The sequence below is a fragment of the Limanda limanda genome, chromosome 4, assembly GCF_963576545.1.
Source record: "Limanda limanda chromosome 4, fLimLim1.1, whole genome shotgun sequence".
Lineage (NCBI taxonomy): Eukaryota > Metazoa > Chordata > Actinopteri > Pleuronectiformes > Pleuronectidae > Limanda > Limanda limanda.
The window spans coordinates 2,617,860-2,636,879 of NC_083639.1; the positions used below are offsets into that span (position 1 = coordinate 2,617,860).

The window sequence follows — 19,020 nt, forward strand, 5'->3', positions numbered from 1 at the left end:
TATGTGTGCTTTGATAAATGAGGCCCCAGATGTTTGTCTGGCACATGATGCACTGCAGGGCATTCAGCCAGATTAAAAAACAGGTGCTAAATGCTGGTGTAATGGGATTAATCAGGGCCAATCTGTCTCATTTCAGAATTAATGGCAAAAGCGTTCAGTCGCTAGATAAACTGAATATGATTCTCAAGGAATCAGCGGTTTGATATTTTTTCCAGAGATCCACAACAACAACAACAACAACAATTGAGTTGAAGGAAAAGGCCACTCTGTGGAGAGTGTTCCTCTGTCAAGGCCAAACAATCCTACAGAGAAAGGCAGTAATCGGATCATCTGCACCAAACTCATAGATCTCATCATGTTGATGTCGGATTTCTTTTTTTTTAAATCAAAACCCATTTATGATTTACTGAGATGCAATGTCCTATCTCACAAGGTTAGAATAGAACAGTTTAGAAAGCACTTTATTGTGTACCTCTGTTAAGGCCGTTTTGTCTTTCATGTAAAAACATTTTAATGTGGACAAACTGTGAGTCTGCCCTTTAACCAGATCAACACTTAATGTGTTGTTCTGTGGCTCATGCACCATTACTCCACAAGTTTGGTTCAAATTGGTTCAAGACTTTTTACATAATCTGGCTGAAAAATACATAAACAGACACAATTGAAAACCAAACCTTGGTGGTGAAGGTAAAAATTAAAACTACAAGACAAAATCACTGTATTATAGGGATTGGATTTTTAGTTTTCCACCATGTCTGCTCTTATAAAAGCCCTTCAACATTAAATAATCTTACACCACCAACATATAAAGTTATTAAATCATTTAGAGTAGATGCAGCTTCATATTTAAATATTACATTCAGATCACAGCCTTCTGCTTTGTGCTTCGTGTGCAGTGTTTCTCGTGACCACACTGAACTCTTTACATTTATTTCTCAGAGCGAATTAAATATTGATACAAAGACACAGCAGTGGCCGCGGCAGCATTAAAATCTGACTTCCAGAGTCTGGTGGAGCAGCACCGAGGAGACTCCACTGTGTTGATGAGGGGTTGACCCTGAAGGGATGAGGCTCCAGACTGCATTGATCTCATATCGGCCATATGGTTCTCTGCTTGTTTGATTCATGTGCACTTTAAACCCAGCGGAAAAGTGACACAATTATATTCCAATGAAATTAAATTCTCCTCAACAATATCGAAAGGTCTTTAAACGGTTTAGTCAATATTATCCATGGACACAGTGAGAGGATCTCAAATGATCCGACCATCTATTAATCAGGATCATCTCTCATTATTAAGGACAATGTTTCACAGAAGTGTCTCATCCATATGTTTGGTTAAATTACTTCTTGTTTCCCGTTTTATGTTAAAGTCACATCAGGTCTCTTCAATTCTGATCCTCCGGTGTCTCCTCTGCATCTGATACCCACACCTTCCCTTATATCTCACACCTGTGTCTCATCGTCTCCCTTTGAGTATTGAGGGCATGGTCACAAATATGTGAATGCGAAGCGAGTATCGAAGGTCAAAGTTCACCAAAGTTGAACTCCACACAAAGCCATGCTGCAATTTGATTTTGCAAAGGAGGCAAATGTTTTATTCACCTCCTCGCTTGCACAGATTGAAAGTGAACCAGGAGGCAAACGTTTGCCGCTGCTACATTCCCGTTGGTGTGACCGTGCCCTAAGTCTAGCGGTGTCCTAATTCAGGGGCCACCTCCTTCGAGGACTGTGTCTGCGCCTCCTTCGTGAGCTGCATAGACAATAAAGGCTGAACCAAAATAAGACGGTCTGGTTGACAGAGGAGTTCCTGGATCGGCTTCAACAGCTTGTCTCGCCCTAAAGGCTGTCGTCATGCAATGGAGCTGTAGTTGGACACAATGAGAACGTTTTGATGTCCCTTGTTTTTTTGAACAAAGCTGTTTGTTTGAGTTAAGGCCTGATGAGTGAGTGAAGCATCACTTGTCTCATTTCCATTACCTCTTTGAAAAATGCTTTGTCACTAAAGCACAATTAATCCTGGGACAGGTTGACCCAAGGAGGATCCACCCAATGGAGCCCCTGAATTGGGGCTGAATTGAGACACAGTATCTGTGTGTTCCTCCTGTGTTTTGCCAGTTCATATTGTCAACTTAGAGTTCATCGTCCCACATTCAGTTCCTAAGAGTATGACCATTATCTTTGAGAGTTTTTTTGGCACTTTGATTCTGTTGGCCTAATTCCTGTGAACTGAGCACTCTGCATTAAAAAGAGTGTATTTTTCATCCTGAACTTACTTCTGCGTCTGACTAATGTGAAAAATCGAGGTCCATAATAAGTGCAAATTTGGGACAAATCTTATTTAGCCGTAAGTATGCATATGTTCACTGCAGTGAAATGGATTTATGGTTTTACAATCACATCAGAAGGGACTTGCAGTGAGTACAGTATAGCTGAGTCAGGCCTCCATATGAGGGATAAGAGGGAAATCACTTCTTCCCCCTGAGCCTTCTCAAAGCACCGACACTGAAAATAAGTTGCTAGTTTGGTATTGAACTGATTTAAAATTCTCTCTATAACTCAACTCATTATAGGCAAACATACACATCATGTGGTTTTAGCTACAGTCTTAAGAACACGGGATGTTTCTTATGAAGTATCCTCCAGGTGATCCTACCAGTCTCTCCCCAAACAGGCAAGTATTCATCCTGCTGGATATCCAGCATCAGCTCCAGGCCATTTCCCATCCCTCCCTTCATCGTCACCATCAGGGGTCGTCCATCTTGGCCTGAGTTAAAGGTGTAGCATTTTCCGTAGCGTGTGAAAATCTGAAAAACACAGAATAAACAAAGATTTTAGTGAGTTGACACAAGAGAAAAGTAACCTATGACTCTCCCCCCTGACCCTGGAGTGAAATCTCATTTTCCAGCTATACATGTTGAATCCTTGAGGAGTGCAGATAAAGGGGGTGCTGAGTGGGAGATTGTTTCAGAAGCAAATAAGAAAGCACACAGAGTAACCCCCACCCACACCCACAAACCTCAGAGGACTTACTCTGTTAAGATGCTGTTGATATACAGTACGGAGCTCTCCCTGCTCTCGGTGCTGCATGACACACTGTGTGCTTGAGTGAGCTTGACACGACTTTTATTCCGAACCGGGATATCCTCTGCCTGAGCAATCTCCCAAACAACAACAACGACAGCTGGCATCAAAACAAATCTCCCAAAAACTTGCTGCGGTTTCTTTTCTATTTCAAACACAGACTGTTGATGTTTTAAAGAGAGGTAATGACTCGTGTTTCATAACTATGGCTCATTATCGGAGCTGAAACTATTATTAAATGAATCAATTATGCACATGACAGACAATTAAGCATCTTTAATCATTAAATAAATAAATATTACACACATTCATTGGTTCCCGCTGCTTACACATCAGCTTTTTTTAACGCCCGTTTTGAACACTTAAAACAAAAAACATAATGTAGTTTTTGTGGATTCATAATTAAAACCATAAGCAGGTTAATTGAAGACCAACATTATCTTTGTTTTGCAGCCCTAATCATCATCAAATCTTAACCTGCAGCTTACGATAATTATTGCTTTTGATTAATTTGCTGATTATTTTCACAATCGATTATGTGGTTCACAAAAATCTAAGAACAGACCACAATACAAACAATATTCGGTTTCATATAGTAGAAAACTTAATAAAACAGCGAATATTCACTTTTACAAATCAGGAACCAGTGAATCTTTGGCATTGGTGCTTGAAATCCACTTAACCACTTCATCTTTAATCAAATCATCATCTGGCTTGAGTTTTCCGAATGTATTCAAAGCATCCGATTGAATTAGCTCAACATGCTCCAGTTCCACTTTTATCTCGGCGACACACGGCCACCGATGCAAACAGGACGGCACACATTGTATAACGGGATGAGCTGGAGGGATGCTGGGGGGGGGGCGCAGCAGGGATCTGTGACCTATTGGCAAAGACATGATTGCCAGTGAACTAATGGATGTGTAATCAAATCATCAGACATTAGGGGATGAAAAAACATGGGCGGGATCCAAAATAAAACATTCCCCTACTCCCGCTTGTCTAGCTGGACAATCACAACAACCTAGCTCCAAATCAACTCACCATTAACCTTCAACGTCCTGACATAAATAAGACAAAATGGTGAAAAGAAACAAAACGGGAGGATTGTGTAGAGAAAATAAGTCTCTTACTTCCACTCTTTGTCCGTCTATAACAACATCCATAAAAGACAAGGCTCCGGTGTAACATGGCAGTAAAAATAACCGCATTACGACACAAATGGCTTGTATTTCTGCTGAGGCGGCAGAAAAAGGTGGCAACTTCCCATCATGTGAATGTGCTTTGTGAGGATCTTGGGAACACACAGCGAGGCGTTTATCACACAGGCGACTTATGAATCAGACGTTGGCCGTCCGTGACAAATTACTCAGATGTCACAGACGGCAGATGCACCGAGCTGAGAGAAAAAATTGCAGCCATGTCTCACAATAAAAAAGTTAGTATTACGTGAAACCTGGACAGTGGAGTGTGGGGCGGGAGAATGAAGCGTGAGCCACGATAGATTGCCTCCCATGGCGCGGGGTATATAGGAGCTTTTAAGACGCAAAGTGGCGAAATGTAATAAAAAGCAGTCTGATAGTCGACACAATATGAGATGTGACCTTTCAAGTGCGTAAGTTGAAAAACTGAGTAAAAAGCAGCGGCTGCAACGCCCGCCTATGTGCGGAGACTCCAGAGCAGACTCCAAACATCAATAAAATGGCCCTGAAATCCATCTTAGTCGCAGAGTCGTCTCTGGCTAAAATCTGATCACTGCATATCATTGCTTTTTGGAATGTAAATGCAGGGAAATCTTGTGAAATCAGAGCGTCCTTGCATCCGCAACTCAGGGAAAAGCCTGCAGGAAGGAAATGTCTACTGCTTTTTAAGTCTCAGACAGTTTTTTTCCCCCATTAAATCCTGCAACAGCCAAACAAGCCATGTTTTATTTAAAAATCTACAACTAATTAACTTCTACGGACGACTTATTCTAAAGGTTTTACCCGTTTACAGCTCAGATAGACAGAATCTCCAAGAGATAAATTAGAACATTTAGAGAAAGAGGCAGCATAGATCACACTGAGAAGAGAAAAGCATTTGGCGGATCAAGACAACCGTGATGTTTGTGAGTGTGTGTTTATCTGTGTGCATGTTCCCAAGTGTGCATACACATACAACAATGTGAAAAAGCATGCATGAATATGAGTGTGTCTGTAGTATTTGCATGGAGGTGTGTACGTCCACCCCTGCTTGCCATCTGCGTGTAAGTGTTGATAATGTGGTGACTGACTACAGGAGGCTTGTATAGTCAGAGTTGCTGTGGTAACCAGGAGATTGTGCTGGCTGCATGGAGTGAAGAGCAGCGGTGGGTGCCGGTGCTGACCTTGGGGAGTCAGAATCTTCACTGTGTGCTGTAGCTCTGAGGTTTACGTTTACTCTCAACACGTTTCTTCTTGTCTTTCTATCAAACTTTCTCTCTTGTCCTCTGTTGCTGAGAGTGTTTCTGCAGCTTTGTATTATTTTGGTAAAGAGAAATCCTTTTACCTGAAGCAGAAAGCCCATTATCCCCAAACACAAAACCGTTTCTTGGATAAAACAAATTAATTCTCGGCAGCATGAGTGCAGTTTATACACAGTGATGGTAAACATTAGTAATCTGTTGCTGTTAACCTTTTAGTTCGAGTACATTAAGCATTACGGGTGAACAAATATTTGCGTTTCTTAAGCAGCTTTTCCCGAGTGAGTAAATCCCATATTGAGGTTGGTTCTTGCTCCGCTGAACACTGAGCCCTTCACGTTGCATCTAAAGCAGAGAGGCATGATATCTCTGTAAGTTGTAAACACAGAAGATAAATATTTAAAGCGCACCGACCTGTGTGAGGAAAAACGCAGAGAGAGACATCACCCTGTGTCGTTCTACCAGGGTGGGGAAATGTCACTGTCTCTCTCTTTCGATAAATAATTCACAGACAGACAGGCCGTGGCTGTTGAGATGGCCCTTGGCTATCCTCACATGACAATGTGACAAGGATGCACAAGCTGTTCCCTAAAGTTCCCCGATGAACCACTTTCTCTCCTCTCCATTGATTTCGAGATTGGTTCTGAGCAACAAGGTGCAATGTGTTGTGACAGTTACAAAAACACCACCTATGAAAGATTGTCGGGGTCCAGTGTGGCAGTGAATCAACTCAGATTTCTTGATATTGTCACTGTGGTGTATAGGCCATTAACTAGTGTTCAAAAAATAAAGGAACACATAAAAGCTATGGGAAGGGAACATAGAATGTATGTAATGATGAACAGTTTGTCTCCCCTTCCTCCCACTATACAGATAACTATTCAATAACTAATATAACTTAAGCTACTAGAAAAATGAACCCTTCAGTGTTATGAGAACTACCTGTAATCACAGAAACCATCTAATTTATTTGATGTGTTCTCTATAATCTTTTATAGCTTGGTCCATGTCCCATCCACTAACATGAAGGAGGCTGGGTTTATGAAATACCTTAGAAATTGAATATATTCCATTGGGTTATTTCTTCAAACCTCTAATAACGTTTCCGAAATGCCTCTGACTAAAGCTATCAGAGAGCAGGTCTGGGCTAAATGTGCATGTAGAGAGAGAGAGAGAGTGAGACAGTTGAGAGCAGAGCTTCTCCAGTCAAGAGGGGGCAAGGGACTCACACCTGTTGAATAAAATGTGTATGTCTGCTCTGCCTTGGCGACTAATGAAGCTGCAGTTGGCAGATAGAGAGGTGGTGGAGTTTTGCCAGACAGAGTAGAACGTGCAAACTTCTACTCTGCAAAGTGTGGAGGAAGCTGTGTCTGAGCTGAGAGTCTGGTGAGAGCAGATAAAGAGCAAAGAACAAGAACTGGGGGGGCGGATGTGGATCAGGAGGTAAAGTGGATCTAAACTTAGTGGGAAAGGCTGGTGGTCCAATCCAAGGCTCCTCCAGTCTACATGTTGACGTGTCCTTGGGCAAGACACATGATTGAGTGGTAGAAGTGCTGCATATATATATAATCACTGTATGAATGTGACTCACTGTAAAGAGCTTCAAATGTGTGTTCAAACTCAAGAGTTATAGAAATGCAGTCCACTAACATTTTAAGTACTACTTATATCATGAGGCATTTTCTCTCAAAGTGTTATAGACTATATTTACAATAAAATTAAAAATGCACCCATTACATTGATATTTCAGACAGGAAACAAAAAGAGAAAAATGGACCTCCATTAAGATTCAAACTGTCAGTCAAGCGGGGACATGGGGGGGGCAGAGGCTGGCTATGTTCTCGGGTTGATTTCGTAACTGAAATCAATGTTTTACAAAATCTGCAAGTGAGGAGAGAATGAAGCATGTGTGTTGTTCCAGGAAACAGATAACGAAGGATTGAGCAGCTGCATGGAGGGACGGATGGATTGATGAGGCCGAGGGGCGGAAACCAAATTTACGAGTTCCATGAGAGACCCCGGCCACATGGGGGGGGTTCCTGCACAAAAGTCAATAGATCCCGAAGCCCGTTGTACGTGGACAGGCTCGCCTTCCTCTTCCGCAACCTACTTCTCAAGTGTGACTGATTCTATTGGCCTGACTCACGCCGACAGCTCATCTTGCTCACCCAGAGGCCGAGCATCGATTACCTATGCACTAACATATCCCCCAAACTCAGAGCTGGGCTCAATGTTTATCTCCGAAACAGGTTGCTTCTGCTTGGTCACCCTTTAAAATGCTCTACAACAACAACACGGAGCGTTCCTAAAGATGCTGCTGAGAAGCAATGTGTCTGCCTGTGATAACTTGACTTGTGGTTCCGGACGTGTTGCTTTTAAATCTGCGAGTACAAGAGAGGCAGATTCTTTGATGCATTATTTGAGGATATGTTTTGATGCCACAGAGGCCGAGAGCAACCACCCAGGCGAGAGGTTTCAGATACAAATAGGAAATAACACTCGGTCACGTCTGCTGAAACCAAAAAAGATCTAACTATTTCAAACAAGACACGAAATTCTACTTAACTGAAAACGGATTTTGTTAAAGAGGTGGGAGAGGGGAACAATGGTTTTCATATTTTTCTCCAGTCAACAGTGAAGTGCAGTCAATGGGGCTGCAGTTTACCAGCGAGCCCGGGCCTGACTGCTCCTCATCACAGTCAGGGAGCATTGTAAAGCGTTGCTAAATGAATCATAAAACTTCTTTAGGGCCAGATTGGTCTCTTGTGAGCACAGGATTGTGAACACATTGATCCGGTGGGAATGGACGACAGAGTAGAGACCAGTTCAGACCGTATGGGGGGGAAGAGCAGAAACGTGCTGTGTTCTAAAATGGTCTCCAATGAAATGAGTCAACTTTTGACATCAGTTGATGTTGAACCCAGACGTTCTACGAGTGAAAAGCGAGACTCAAAGAGAGCTCGATCAAATGTGAACAAGCCAGGGGCGTTTCTAGGATTGAAAGAAAGGGGGGGCTTAGCCCCTAAGGACGTTGAATGTTTGCGCGCGCAGCGCGCGCCAATTTTTTTTGGGCTCATTTGGGGCTGCGGATATCCAGTGTTTCAGACAATCAGAAAGACTGTGATTTTTCTCTGTATCTTTGCTTGCATTCATTCAGTATAAGATAAAAGAAGAGACAGAATTTCAGGGTCATTGTGAAATTTGACAACACAAATATGAACTTTTCTCAAATAGAGAGAAATCATTTTCCTGCTTGTAAAGGAAAGACGGATATACTTGTTTTGACTAGGGCGGAGCTGTCACCTCTGCTAAAGAATCTTCTTATATCCATCTGGTCAATGAATTGGATGATATACCGGTAAAATAGCGTTATGAGGGACACTATGACATTTAGTTTTAAATAGCATTAACTGATTATAAACATCAACATTCTATAGGCACTGATATTATTGTTTTAAAATACTAGAGATAGATATTAATGCAAAGAATAGAGAGCTGTCGATAGTTATTTCTTACATTTCAAATTTGCTCATTCACACTCTTGCTCACTGGAGACATTTTCTAACAAAATAGCTAGCTAGCTAGCTTAGTGTTAACATAGCTCATTACAATATTCCCTTTCATTTGCCTCAAGTAAACCTAAATTTAAGCAGGTAACAATCGTTAGAAACTACAGATAGCCACATTCTGTAACCACCTGTACTTACAATTTCACTCTGTGCATCATTTACTATGAGCTAAACTCCTTGGCTGTAATCCTGCTGTCTTGATGAGAGACGTTACTTGGCAGAGTGAGAAAGCCAGCGCAGCAGCGATGCAGACTCCCCAAGGTCCTAGTGCCTGGTCTTTTATTGTTAAGTGTTATGAGAGGCTATTGGATTGTAATTTGAAGCGGGAGAAAACATAAAAACCAGAAACGCACTCACATATATAGCATGTTAGAGTTATAAATAACTTGTCCATGTGTAAAACAATAGTTTAATTTAAAAAAATTAATTAAATTTTTTTTTTTTTTTTTTTTAATCCCAATAATTATTTGGGGGGGCTGAACAACATTTTAGGGGGGCTTCAGCCCCCCTAAAACAGGCCTAACGACGCCCCTGGAACAAGCTAATATTACACAAACACATCAAGTGCTTTCCCAAGTGATTTAGGTAAAACTACAGGAATATAAGAGCAACTGTGGAGCTGTATTGTCGGCTGGAATACAAATATGTAAAACAAATCACTCAGTGCTCAGCGTGAGACTACGCAGGAATGTAATTGCTGCATTTACATGGCCGCAGCTTAAAAGCTATATATGAGAGAGTTAATTGAACGAGTGAGGCACATAGCCCAGCAACAGTGCGGAGAGATGTGCGCAGCCTGCTGATTGCATGGCTTCAAAGCCAATTAATTACACAGCCACTTGATATCCATCCACAGAAGATAGTGACAGGCAATTACAACCAGTTCAGCCTCATGCAAAAAGCTGCATCTGCCTCTGAGAGATGCATCAACCTGTTGGGAGGGGGTGGTGGAGGTGGGTGGGGGGGAACTTTGGCTTGACTCACGGTGCTGAAGTTCCTCGGCCCGCACAGCTCCCCCTGGTAGCGGCAGTGCAGCAGCATCTCCTCCAGCTGGTGTCCCAGTCGGTCCAGCAGCTGCCGCATGGACGGCTGCTGCTCCCGGGGCGGAGGCAGAAAGTGGTCGAAGTCCAGGATCCGGGACAGCGGGGACCAGGAGGGCTCGTCCGGCGCCGGGCTCCCTCCCTCCTGTCCCCGCAGAGGAGCCAGAGCCTCCCTCGCAGCGGGGGACATCTGCCAGTTCCTCCCCAGGAGCCCGAGCCACCTCCCGGCGCTGAAGATGTCCGTCTTCTTCATGCGCCGGGGCAGCAGCAGGTTCTGGTTGCAGATGGTGACCGCGGGGAACACGAGCCGCTTGGCGTAGCCCATGTGCGCCTTGGTGTGCACGGGCGAGGAGAGCAGGTAGCGGACCCGGTTGGAGGACCAGGTGAAGAGCAGCGCCAGGGCGGCGAGCACCGCCAGGAGCCAGGCGAGTCTCCGCGGGTACGAGCCGCTGAGGAAGATGTGCCTCAAGCCGTGCAGGGTGCTGTGCTTCAGGAAGAGCTTCCCGGCTTCCGTGAGGGAGCCCGGTCCCGGTTTGGATCCGGACTGGGCACCCTGGCACATGGTGGAGGGACGCAGGTGCGCGCTGGGGACATTGGGGGTCCCGCCGCGTGCCACAGTGCTGCCTGCTGCTCGTGTGGCTGAGGGAGGAGGAGTGCGCAGCTCCGCTCGCTGCTCCTCGGGCTCTGAGAGGCAGCTGGTGGCGCGGATGGGGGGGCAGTGAGTCTCACAATGATTCACTGAGCCACACTGTGCACCAACATTCAGTCCAGGGGATTATATCTTTATAAATTGCCAGCAGTTAGTCTCTGAAAGATGTGGAGGAAATCACTCCGAGAGACTGTGGATTTAGTTAAAAAACCCAGAGTCATATTGTAATTACATGTTTCTTCTGTCTGCCCCCCCCCCACCACCCTACCACAAACATATCATTCTCACTGTCAATTTCAGCCTCCCTTTCCTCGTCCTCCTCACACACACATAATCCCTCCTGGCTCCTAATAACACACACACACAGGTTGGAGCAACTATCCCTTTTAGGACTTTGCATTGACTTCATTGTGGACAGCCTGTAACCAAAACCTTATCCCCAACCTTAACCCTGACCAATTCATGACTAACTCTAACCTAACCACTATCCCATATCACCTCTAACCTTAATCAGGACGGCAGAAATTAAGAATTGACGCATAAATACTCAACCGGTCCTGGCAAGGTCAGTGTTTATGTTGAAAAAGGTCCATTGTGGACAGATTAACCAAAACTTTATCCCTAACCATGATTCATATTTTAGCAAACTTAGAGGTAACAAAAACATGTACACACCAACACACACACACACACACACCATTATCCCTCCTGGCTCCTAATAACACACACACACAGGTTGGAGCAACTATCCCTTTTAGGACTTTGTATTGACGTCATTGTGGACAGCCTGTAACCAAAACCTTATCCCCAACCTTAACCCTGACCAATTCATGACTAACCCTAACCTAACCACGATTCCCATCTCACCTCTAACCTTAATCAAGACAGAAGAAATTAAGGTTTGACACATCATTCGGTGCCCATGAGGTCAACTGGTCCTGGCAAGGTCAGTGTTTATGCTGAAAAATATCCTAAAGGCACCAACACACACATGAACCATAATCCCTAATGTTTGCACAGAACTTTGCATTGTGGACAAATTAACCAAAACGTTATCCCTAACCATGTTTCATATTTTAGCATCCTTAACCAAGATGTAAGAAATTATTTTTTTTCTCGTTAGGACTGAGCTTTGGTCCCCATGAGGTCAACTGGTCCTTATAAAGTCAGTATTTAATCTGGAAAGAGGTAACAAAAACATGAACACACCCACACGCACCCCCCCTGGCTCCTAATTTGCATTCTTCCTTAAAAAAATGGACACTGCATTATCCTATAGAAGTTAGTAGTGTTCTTCAACCAGTTGAATTTTAAATGTTTAGGATAACAAATTTAAAAAAAGAAGGAAAGACTCACATCCATAGGGATTTTGAGGACATTCCTGACTGTCAACTTCCTGATGCGTTTCACAGTAAGATGTGAAACGTTATGGGGACAACAAAAAGTTCCTGAAGAGCCTAACTCAGATTTGATGGGGGTTTCGACCCTGCAGTGTCCCAGTTCGGCTGCGGGGAGGGAAACCTGTGTGCGGCGAGCAGCAGAGGCTTGAATGCACCATTGATAAACACCATCCTTCTCTCTTGGGGTGTAGGTTAAGTGGAGGTTCATGCTTGGTTGGTAGTCATCACTTGGTGTTCACAGTAAAAGCTGTGTCTCATGCAGGCCTGACTCTCACTCTCTGTCCTACATTTTGGGTACAGTGTGTATTAATGTGTGTCTGGGAACAAGGTGCCATCACTACAAAGAAGTCTAACAGGGCAAAAGCCACGAGCAGCCAGACAATCAGACATGTAGGAAAAATGCTAATAAATTAACCAGATTACAAAACACTTGAATCGAAGGAAAAACTGAGTAACTGTTGGTAATAATAATCCATTCTTGCACAACTCATAAAGGACCAGGGTCAACATGGAATGCAAGTTAAACCATAACACCTTCCTTTTGCCTTCCTCTTTTGTTTGGCTATCAGTGTGGCAGGGCTACTTGCCGACCAGGCAAACTGGGTAACTGCTACAGACTCGAGGCTGAGCAGCAACCTCAGTCCCTTCCAATGTAACCACTGCGATTGGATGATTGGTTTGCGTGGTGAAGTAAATATTTTGTAATCACTTTCTGGTGAATGGTGACCGAGAAGTCTCTAAAGTGCATTAAAGGAAAAGAAGAACCCAAAAGCCACAACCTGCAGAAGCCACAACAAGACTGCTCAAGCCACACAACAGAAACCGAAACACAACCACAAGGAAAGAGAGTGACAAGGAATGTTGACAATGAGTTACACACTGCGGTCAAGGTGTTAATATATGGGTAAAGTGAGGCGTGAAAACCTGAATAAATCAGTTGGCACTTAGAATGTAATGCCTGTCTATTTGAGGTGTAACGGTACAGGTGCTTGGAGCAAGCAAAAAGGTTTGTGTTCTTCCTGCTTATGGGTGGTACGTGTGCCTGTACCTATAGTTGTGTTGTGGCTGTTGCATTGTCACTTTCACAGACGTGTTGTGGCTCATGTAGCTGTGTTGTTACTTTGGCAGTCGTGTGGTGGTTTTGGCTTTCATATTTTCCGTTTTTTCCAAATGTATTTTGAATGTCTTGTTTGGAACATGCACAAATAAAGCATTGTATGGTCATGAAGGTGAGTGATTGTACCGTCTTTAAGAAGCTCCTGTTTTGAATCTTTATCATTTCAATTTTATGTTATGTTGTTTATTTCAAAAATCATACGCATAAGACCAGGTCGTAGAGCAGCATAGAAACACTCTCCACATTTCCCAGCTCATGTAAAGTCAGTTTTGGCCCCACGGCCCCTGGCAGATTAAACAAGCCATGCCGGGAGGCTGGTTTAAAACCCATCAGAGTACTCTGCCCTGTCAGATGACTTTGTGATATGCAGTGTTTTCTCATCTCAGCAATTAACCTGGTGTGCACAATGTTATCATATGAAAAATTGATAGAAAAATACAAAAAGGAAAAATAAATTGACATTTAATAGTTGTGAATCTTAGCGTTTAACAGTTTTGCGACCTGCAATGTTGTACGTGGATGTCCGATGCTTACACTTTTGTAAGCATCGGATGCTCTTGTCTTTTACAGTATCTGTGCATGATATGATGAAGTGCAGTATAATCAAGCCACTACATTGCAGTGAGCTGATCTCTAATTGCAAGTCAGTGAAAGGGCGCAAACTCCAGCCTTCCGCACTAAAGATAAACATGCTCCCCATGAATCAACCAGCCCGATTCTCACATCTTTCGATTTTCTGCCTTGCTACACAAAGGGCTCGCTACATCCTGCATTCACGGGAATACTGAGCTGCAGACTCTATTTTAACCAACTGCAGTCTACTTAATAGCACATAAAGATAGTACATGACACAAATTTGAGCACAACAAGGAATAGAGGATGACATGAGAGTGGTTCAAACAGGACTAGGCCAGCTAAGACTTTTCACTTTCATTCCCTCCTCGGCAGCATTCTGTAGCACATACCATTATGTCCCTTCTGAGGACAAACAAGTCATTTACTCGGGTGATTACTAATGTTTGGGGTGTCATGGGGAATGGCTGCTCTTGGGCCCATGATAACGGTGGAGTGAGATCCCACCGTCGCATATTCAATGCTTGTACCAGTATATGCTTGATTCAGTGCAGTTTGATGTCATGCATAGAGAGCAATCACATCTGTGAACAGGCGAGTACAAAAATGAGAGGACAAGACAAACCAACATGAATGAAAAATCCAACGCAAAACAGTGACTGAATTCTAGGCGTAAACATTGTGGTGTGAACATGTAATTGTAATTTATGTCTGAAAATACTGCGGGTGGTGCATTAGAATTCACCTGAGATGGAGCCTGACACTTTTGGCATTCAACAGCATTTGTTTCAACACCGTTTCCCCGGCCAACTCATCAAGACAGAGAGAGGAGAGGAGCGGAGAGGAGAGGCTCTGTGGAACGAGCTAATCCGTCTGGATGAAGGGATAATGATGCACCCGCTTGACAGGGAAACACAATCCCACAGCAACTTTAACAACAACAGAATAACAAATGCACGCTGATGTGAAACTGCAGTTTAAGAGTTTCACTAATGTTCCCATTATGGGAGCGAATGGGAATATTTGTTATGGGTTAAAGCTTTGGTCTATTAATAACTAAGAATCTGAGGCGTAAATAAATATCCTGTTTAATTGACTGGATCATAAAATACATCATGAATCAACAGTGGACTGGAATGGCGATCAACGCACAACACTCCCTTTAAACTCGAGCCTTATAGCTAAGCCAAGGAAACGACACTAAACTACCATATTTATATCAACAACATCCTGCTTTTTATTTGGATACACTCCAAAAAATTGCCCCATCATAGATATAAATCCCCAAACATGTCTGATTTCCATGAATTATTTGGATCGGGGAAAACAGCGGTGTCTCCACTGAGGGGCTGCATCCCTCAGAGGCTGCATGCATCTGAAGACGGATTGTGTCATTGTCACATTTCAAAGGCTCCTTCAACTGCGGTCGACAAATGTGTCCACCTCGGTTAAACCTATCCCAGGATGTATTGTGCCTTGATGACAAACCGCTGTTCAGAGCCTGTAAGCGATGAGACTTCAGATGCTTAAATATAATGCCTCAACTCACCCGGACAGCAAACACACGTTAGGAAAAACCATCGGCCTTTAAAACTTTCTCAACGTGTCAAAGTGAAGCTCTATTGCTTATCAGAAGCAGTACGAGCGGGACAAGCTAGTGACGGCGATCACAGAAATTCTTTGCAGAGACTGTCGCCTTCACGGTCTACACGGCCCCTTAAGGAGGCGGTCTTCATACTCTGAAGGACATGGTCCCTCCATTGAGACACAGCTATCGTCTCCATTCACGTTTTGATAAAGAAAGTTAAAAAAAAATCCTTGATCTGCTCCTTTGCCGTGATTCGATGGGTTGTTTATTGGCCCTTGACCCATCCTCCCACCAGGTTTCGTGCAAATCCATTCAGTTGTTTTTACATAATCCTGCTACCAAAAAAAACAACCAACAAACAAATAGGGTGAAAACACAACCTCCTTAGTCGAGGTATTACAGGGAAATTAAAACATAAATCCCATAAAAAAGCTGTTTTCTTCTTTCTCAATGTAGACATTGGCTTAAAAAACCCACTGACTTTCCAAAGTTTACACTCCCACAGCAGAACTTTTGAATCACCTTTCTCTCCAAACCACAAGTTGCAGGCAGCCCAGGACTGTTACTTTAAATGGAATTACAGTGCGACATTCTAATGATCACAGACAGTTCAATCAGCATTTTGTGAGCGTGAATCCGTCTCTTGCAAAGTCATTTCAATGATGTTATTGAGACGAATCTGAGAACCGTTGAATGGTGCGTTGATGGGGACTTTGGTTAACACCCTGACGGCGTGCCGCGTAAATTTATAGACACATTTTGGAAGTCAGACCTGTCAGCCGCGCCACAGTGAAACAAAAAGGGACGCAATTACGGAAAACATTCTCAGTTCACAAATGTCAGTATCTGCTGGAAACTGAAGTCATGAATTCCCCTCGCAGGCTATTAAACTCTACAGTGTATTAGTTGCTTGATCGCTGGGAGCTAATGTGAATGGGAGTAATCAGTAGATGGCTGTTTTTGCAGCTTTGACAGTTCCTCCAAATGAGAAAAGGACCTCAATTTCAATCAGGGGGGGCCAACGAAGCATTTAAAGGTTAAAAAGATAAATGAAAATGACAGCGACAAGCACCGAAATTTAATAGCCGCCACTTTACGTCATATCATATCTTGTGATTTTAGCGAGCTAGCCAGGCTACCTTTTGGCAGGCAGTGTGCTCCATGCTCAGGGCTCAATTACATGCAGTAGTTTTCCTTAAACCACCACAATTAGTATTCAAACCGGGGGCAGATTTTTTTTTTTTAAAGTTCCCATCTTTAATATATTTATATAAAACAATGAAAGACATCTTTGCCTCTTTTATTACTAGCGTCTTTTTGTTTGCTTTATATATTTATTTTCTAAGAATTTCTTTCCTTCTCTGTTTTACACTTTCTCCCAAGGTCTCCATGGAGAAATGCCTATGCTTGAATAGATGTGCTGAGAATAATACAGCCTATAATACATTGTTGTGTGTTTACAGTGCAGGCACTGCAGACTTATATAGGGGCTTTAAGTTTATTTTGATAAATCTGCCTGTTGATGAATCTGCTGATAGTTGGAAGAGAAAGTGTTTGATTGGGAGTCTGGGGAACTGGGAACTGGGAATCCGAATTATAAATACTTTATTGATCCCTGAGGAGAAATTGGGTTTCATTACAGTTGCAAAACAAAATATAGATTTATAAAAAGAAAAGATTACAATAAAAATACAAAAAATGAATGTAAAAAGAAGAACAATGTACAACTATGTACATTTTGTGGACTGTACTACAATATGTATACTGTCATACAGTATATACAACAGTAAGGTGATTATTGCAGATAGATTGTAATAAATGATGATGCACAAAGGGAGACAATCTGCAGTCGTGATCACAGCATGATGTAATACAGCTCTTTAAAATGCAAGTGTGGTACATTCAAATGAACTGTTATCCATCTATCTATCTAATCTTAATAAAATAAACTACACTGAGCCTGTGGATTGCAATTATTGAGCTTGCAAATCAATGAAAATGTATTAATTCTTAATCTGAATAGGGAGATAATGAAGCAACATTAAGATCCTCTCTGAAATGTGGAGGCTGAGGAGTAAACGAGCCTCTGAGGTCCATGCTGCTCTGTTTGTCTGCCTGCCTGCTCCGATGCTGGAAGACGTGTTTGCGAGAGCTTGGGGTGTCGAGGTGCTCGGCAGTTAATCAAACTGTCATTCTGGGTCCACACCGGGGGGGTGCTGGCCAACCTGGACCTTGACATGAGTTGAGTCAAACTACATGCCACCAGGCAAACAACGCTGCCCAGCTTCCCTCCCGACCTCTCGCCTCACCACTATGTCTTAAATCTATTTGGCTGAACAAACTCTAGCGCTGTCATTACTTCTCTAGACTCTCTGTTTACCCTCAGTACCTACAGTACAAACCCCAAGTGTTTTTGCCAGGGTATGAACACAACGCACTTCCCCCCCCTTCTGCCGTTCTCTGCTGCGTGTCTTAACATTATATGTCAACCCTCCTCACACACACCTTTGTTCTTTACTCTGCTTCTCTCTTTCCCCCTCTCTCTGTGATCTCCATATTCTCTCTGGCTCTTCTGGTTGCTGCAGTCTCTTCTGTGTCTCCCGCTGGGGGACCAGAGAGCAGGCAAAGAGAACGCAAGAGAGGGAGGGAGGCGGCGAAAGATGGAGCAAAGGAAAAGAAATGGGGAGGAGGCATGGAGAGCAGCAGTGGCAGTCATGGTCCTGTAGCTGCGGGGGCTGTCAGAGGAGCAGGTGGTGATTTACAGACACAATTTTGAGGATAATTGTGCACATGATCTGCCATAAAGGGACAAATGTCACAAAAGCCACTTCTCCTGCAGCCTCTTTAATCTCTGGGGCTATACGAATTTAAATAACCCGTCAGGTAAGTGCAACTCTACTGTAGGAACAGTGTGAGATGAGAGTCAGTGGTAGAAGTTCAAGAGCTTCTCTGCAATCCTGTGAACCCAGAGCTTCAGGCTGAGACACTGAAACAAAGCTAAAAGTTGAAGAACGTCATCAGACACACTCTGCTGTGTGCTGTGAACGTTTGTCCTTGGTTTTTAAACTAATATAATTTATTGAATGCGGCACAATAAGTGTCATAAATGAGTAGAACCTTCGTGCTGCTACGTACACATCATCCATCCATCTATTATCTATACTGCTTTTCCTTTGAGGGTTGTGTGGGAGCTGGAGCCAATCCCAGCTGCCAGTGGTGGAGACGCAGAGTACACCCGTGTCGCCAGTCCCTGTCAGGGCTGGTAGAGACAAACAACCATCACTCTCACATTAACACCTACAGACAATTTAGAGACACCAAAGAAGCTAAGCTGCATGTCTTTGAAGAGAGAACCCAGACAGACACAGGGAGAACATCCCCACAGCTGTGAGGCGACAGTGCAAACGACTGCACCGCAGTGCCAACCTGAACATAACATAGTTAATTATAGGGTGCATGCTGTGAAAGAGTAATGTCTGCTTGAAAGCCATCTCTGCTTTTTGTGGGATTGGCAGCGTCATACTGGAAACTGCTGTGAAACTAGTGAAACTGCTAAATGA

General features: G+C 43.3%; 1 protein-coding gene across 2 annotated transcripts in view; it reads right to left on the reverse strand.

Moving 5' to 3' along the window:
* Window positions 1–19,020, reverse strand: part of asic1b (acid-sensing (proton-gated) ion channel 1b) — a 146,047-nt gene that overhangs the window by 16,717 nt on the left and 110,310 nt on the right. For both annotated transcript variants that reach the window (XM_061070269.1, XM_061070268.1), the window contains one exon: window positions 2,657–2,807. In XM_061070269.1, the coding sequence (XP_060926252.1) occupies window positions 2,657–2,807 (151 nt within the window). The remainder of the gene's footprint in view (window positions 1–2,656; window positions 2,808–19,020) is intronic.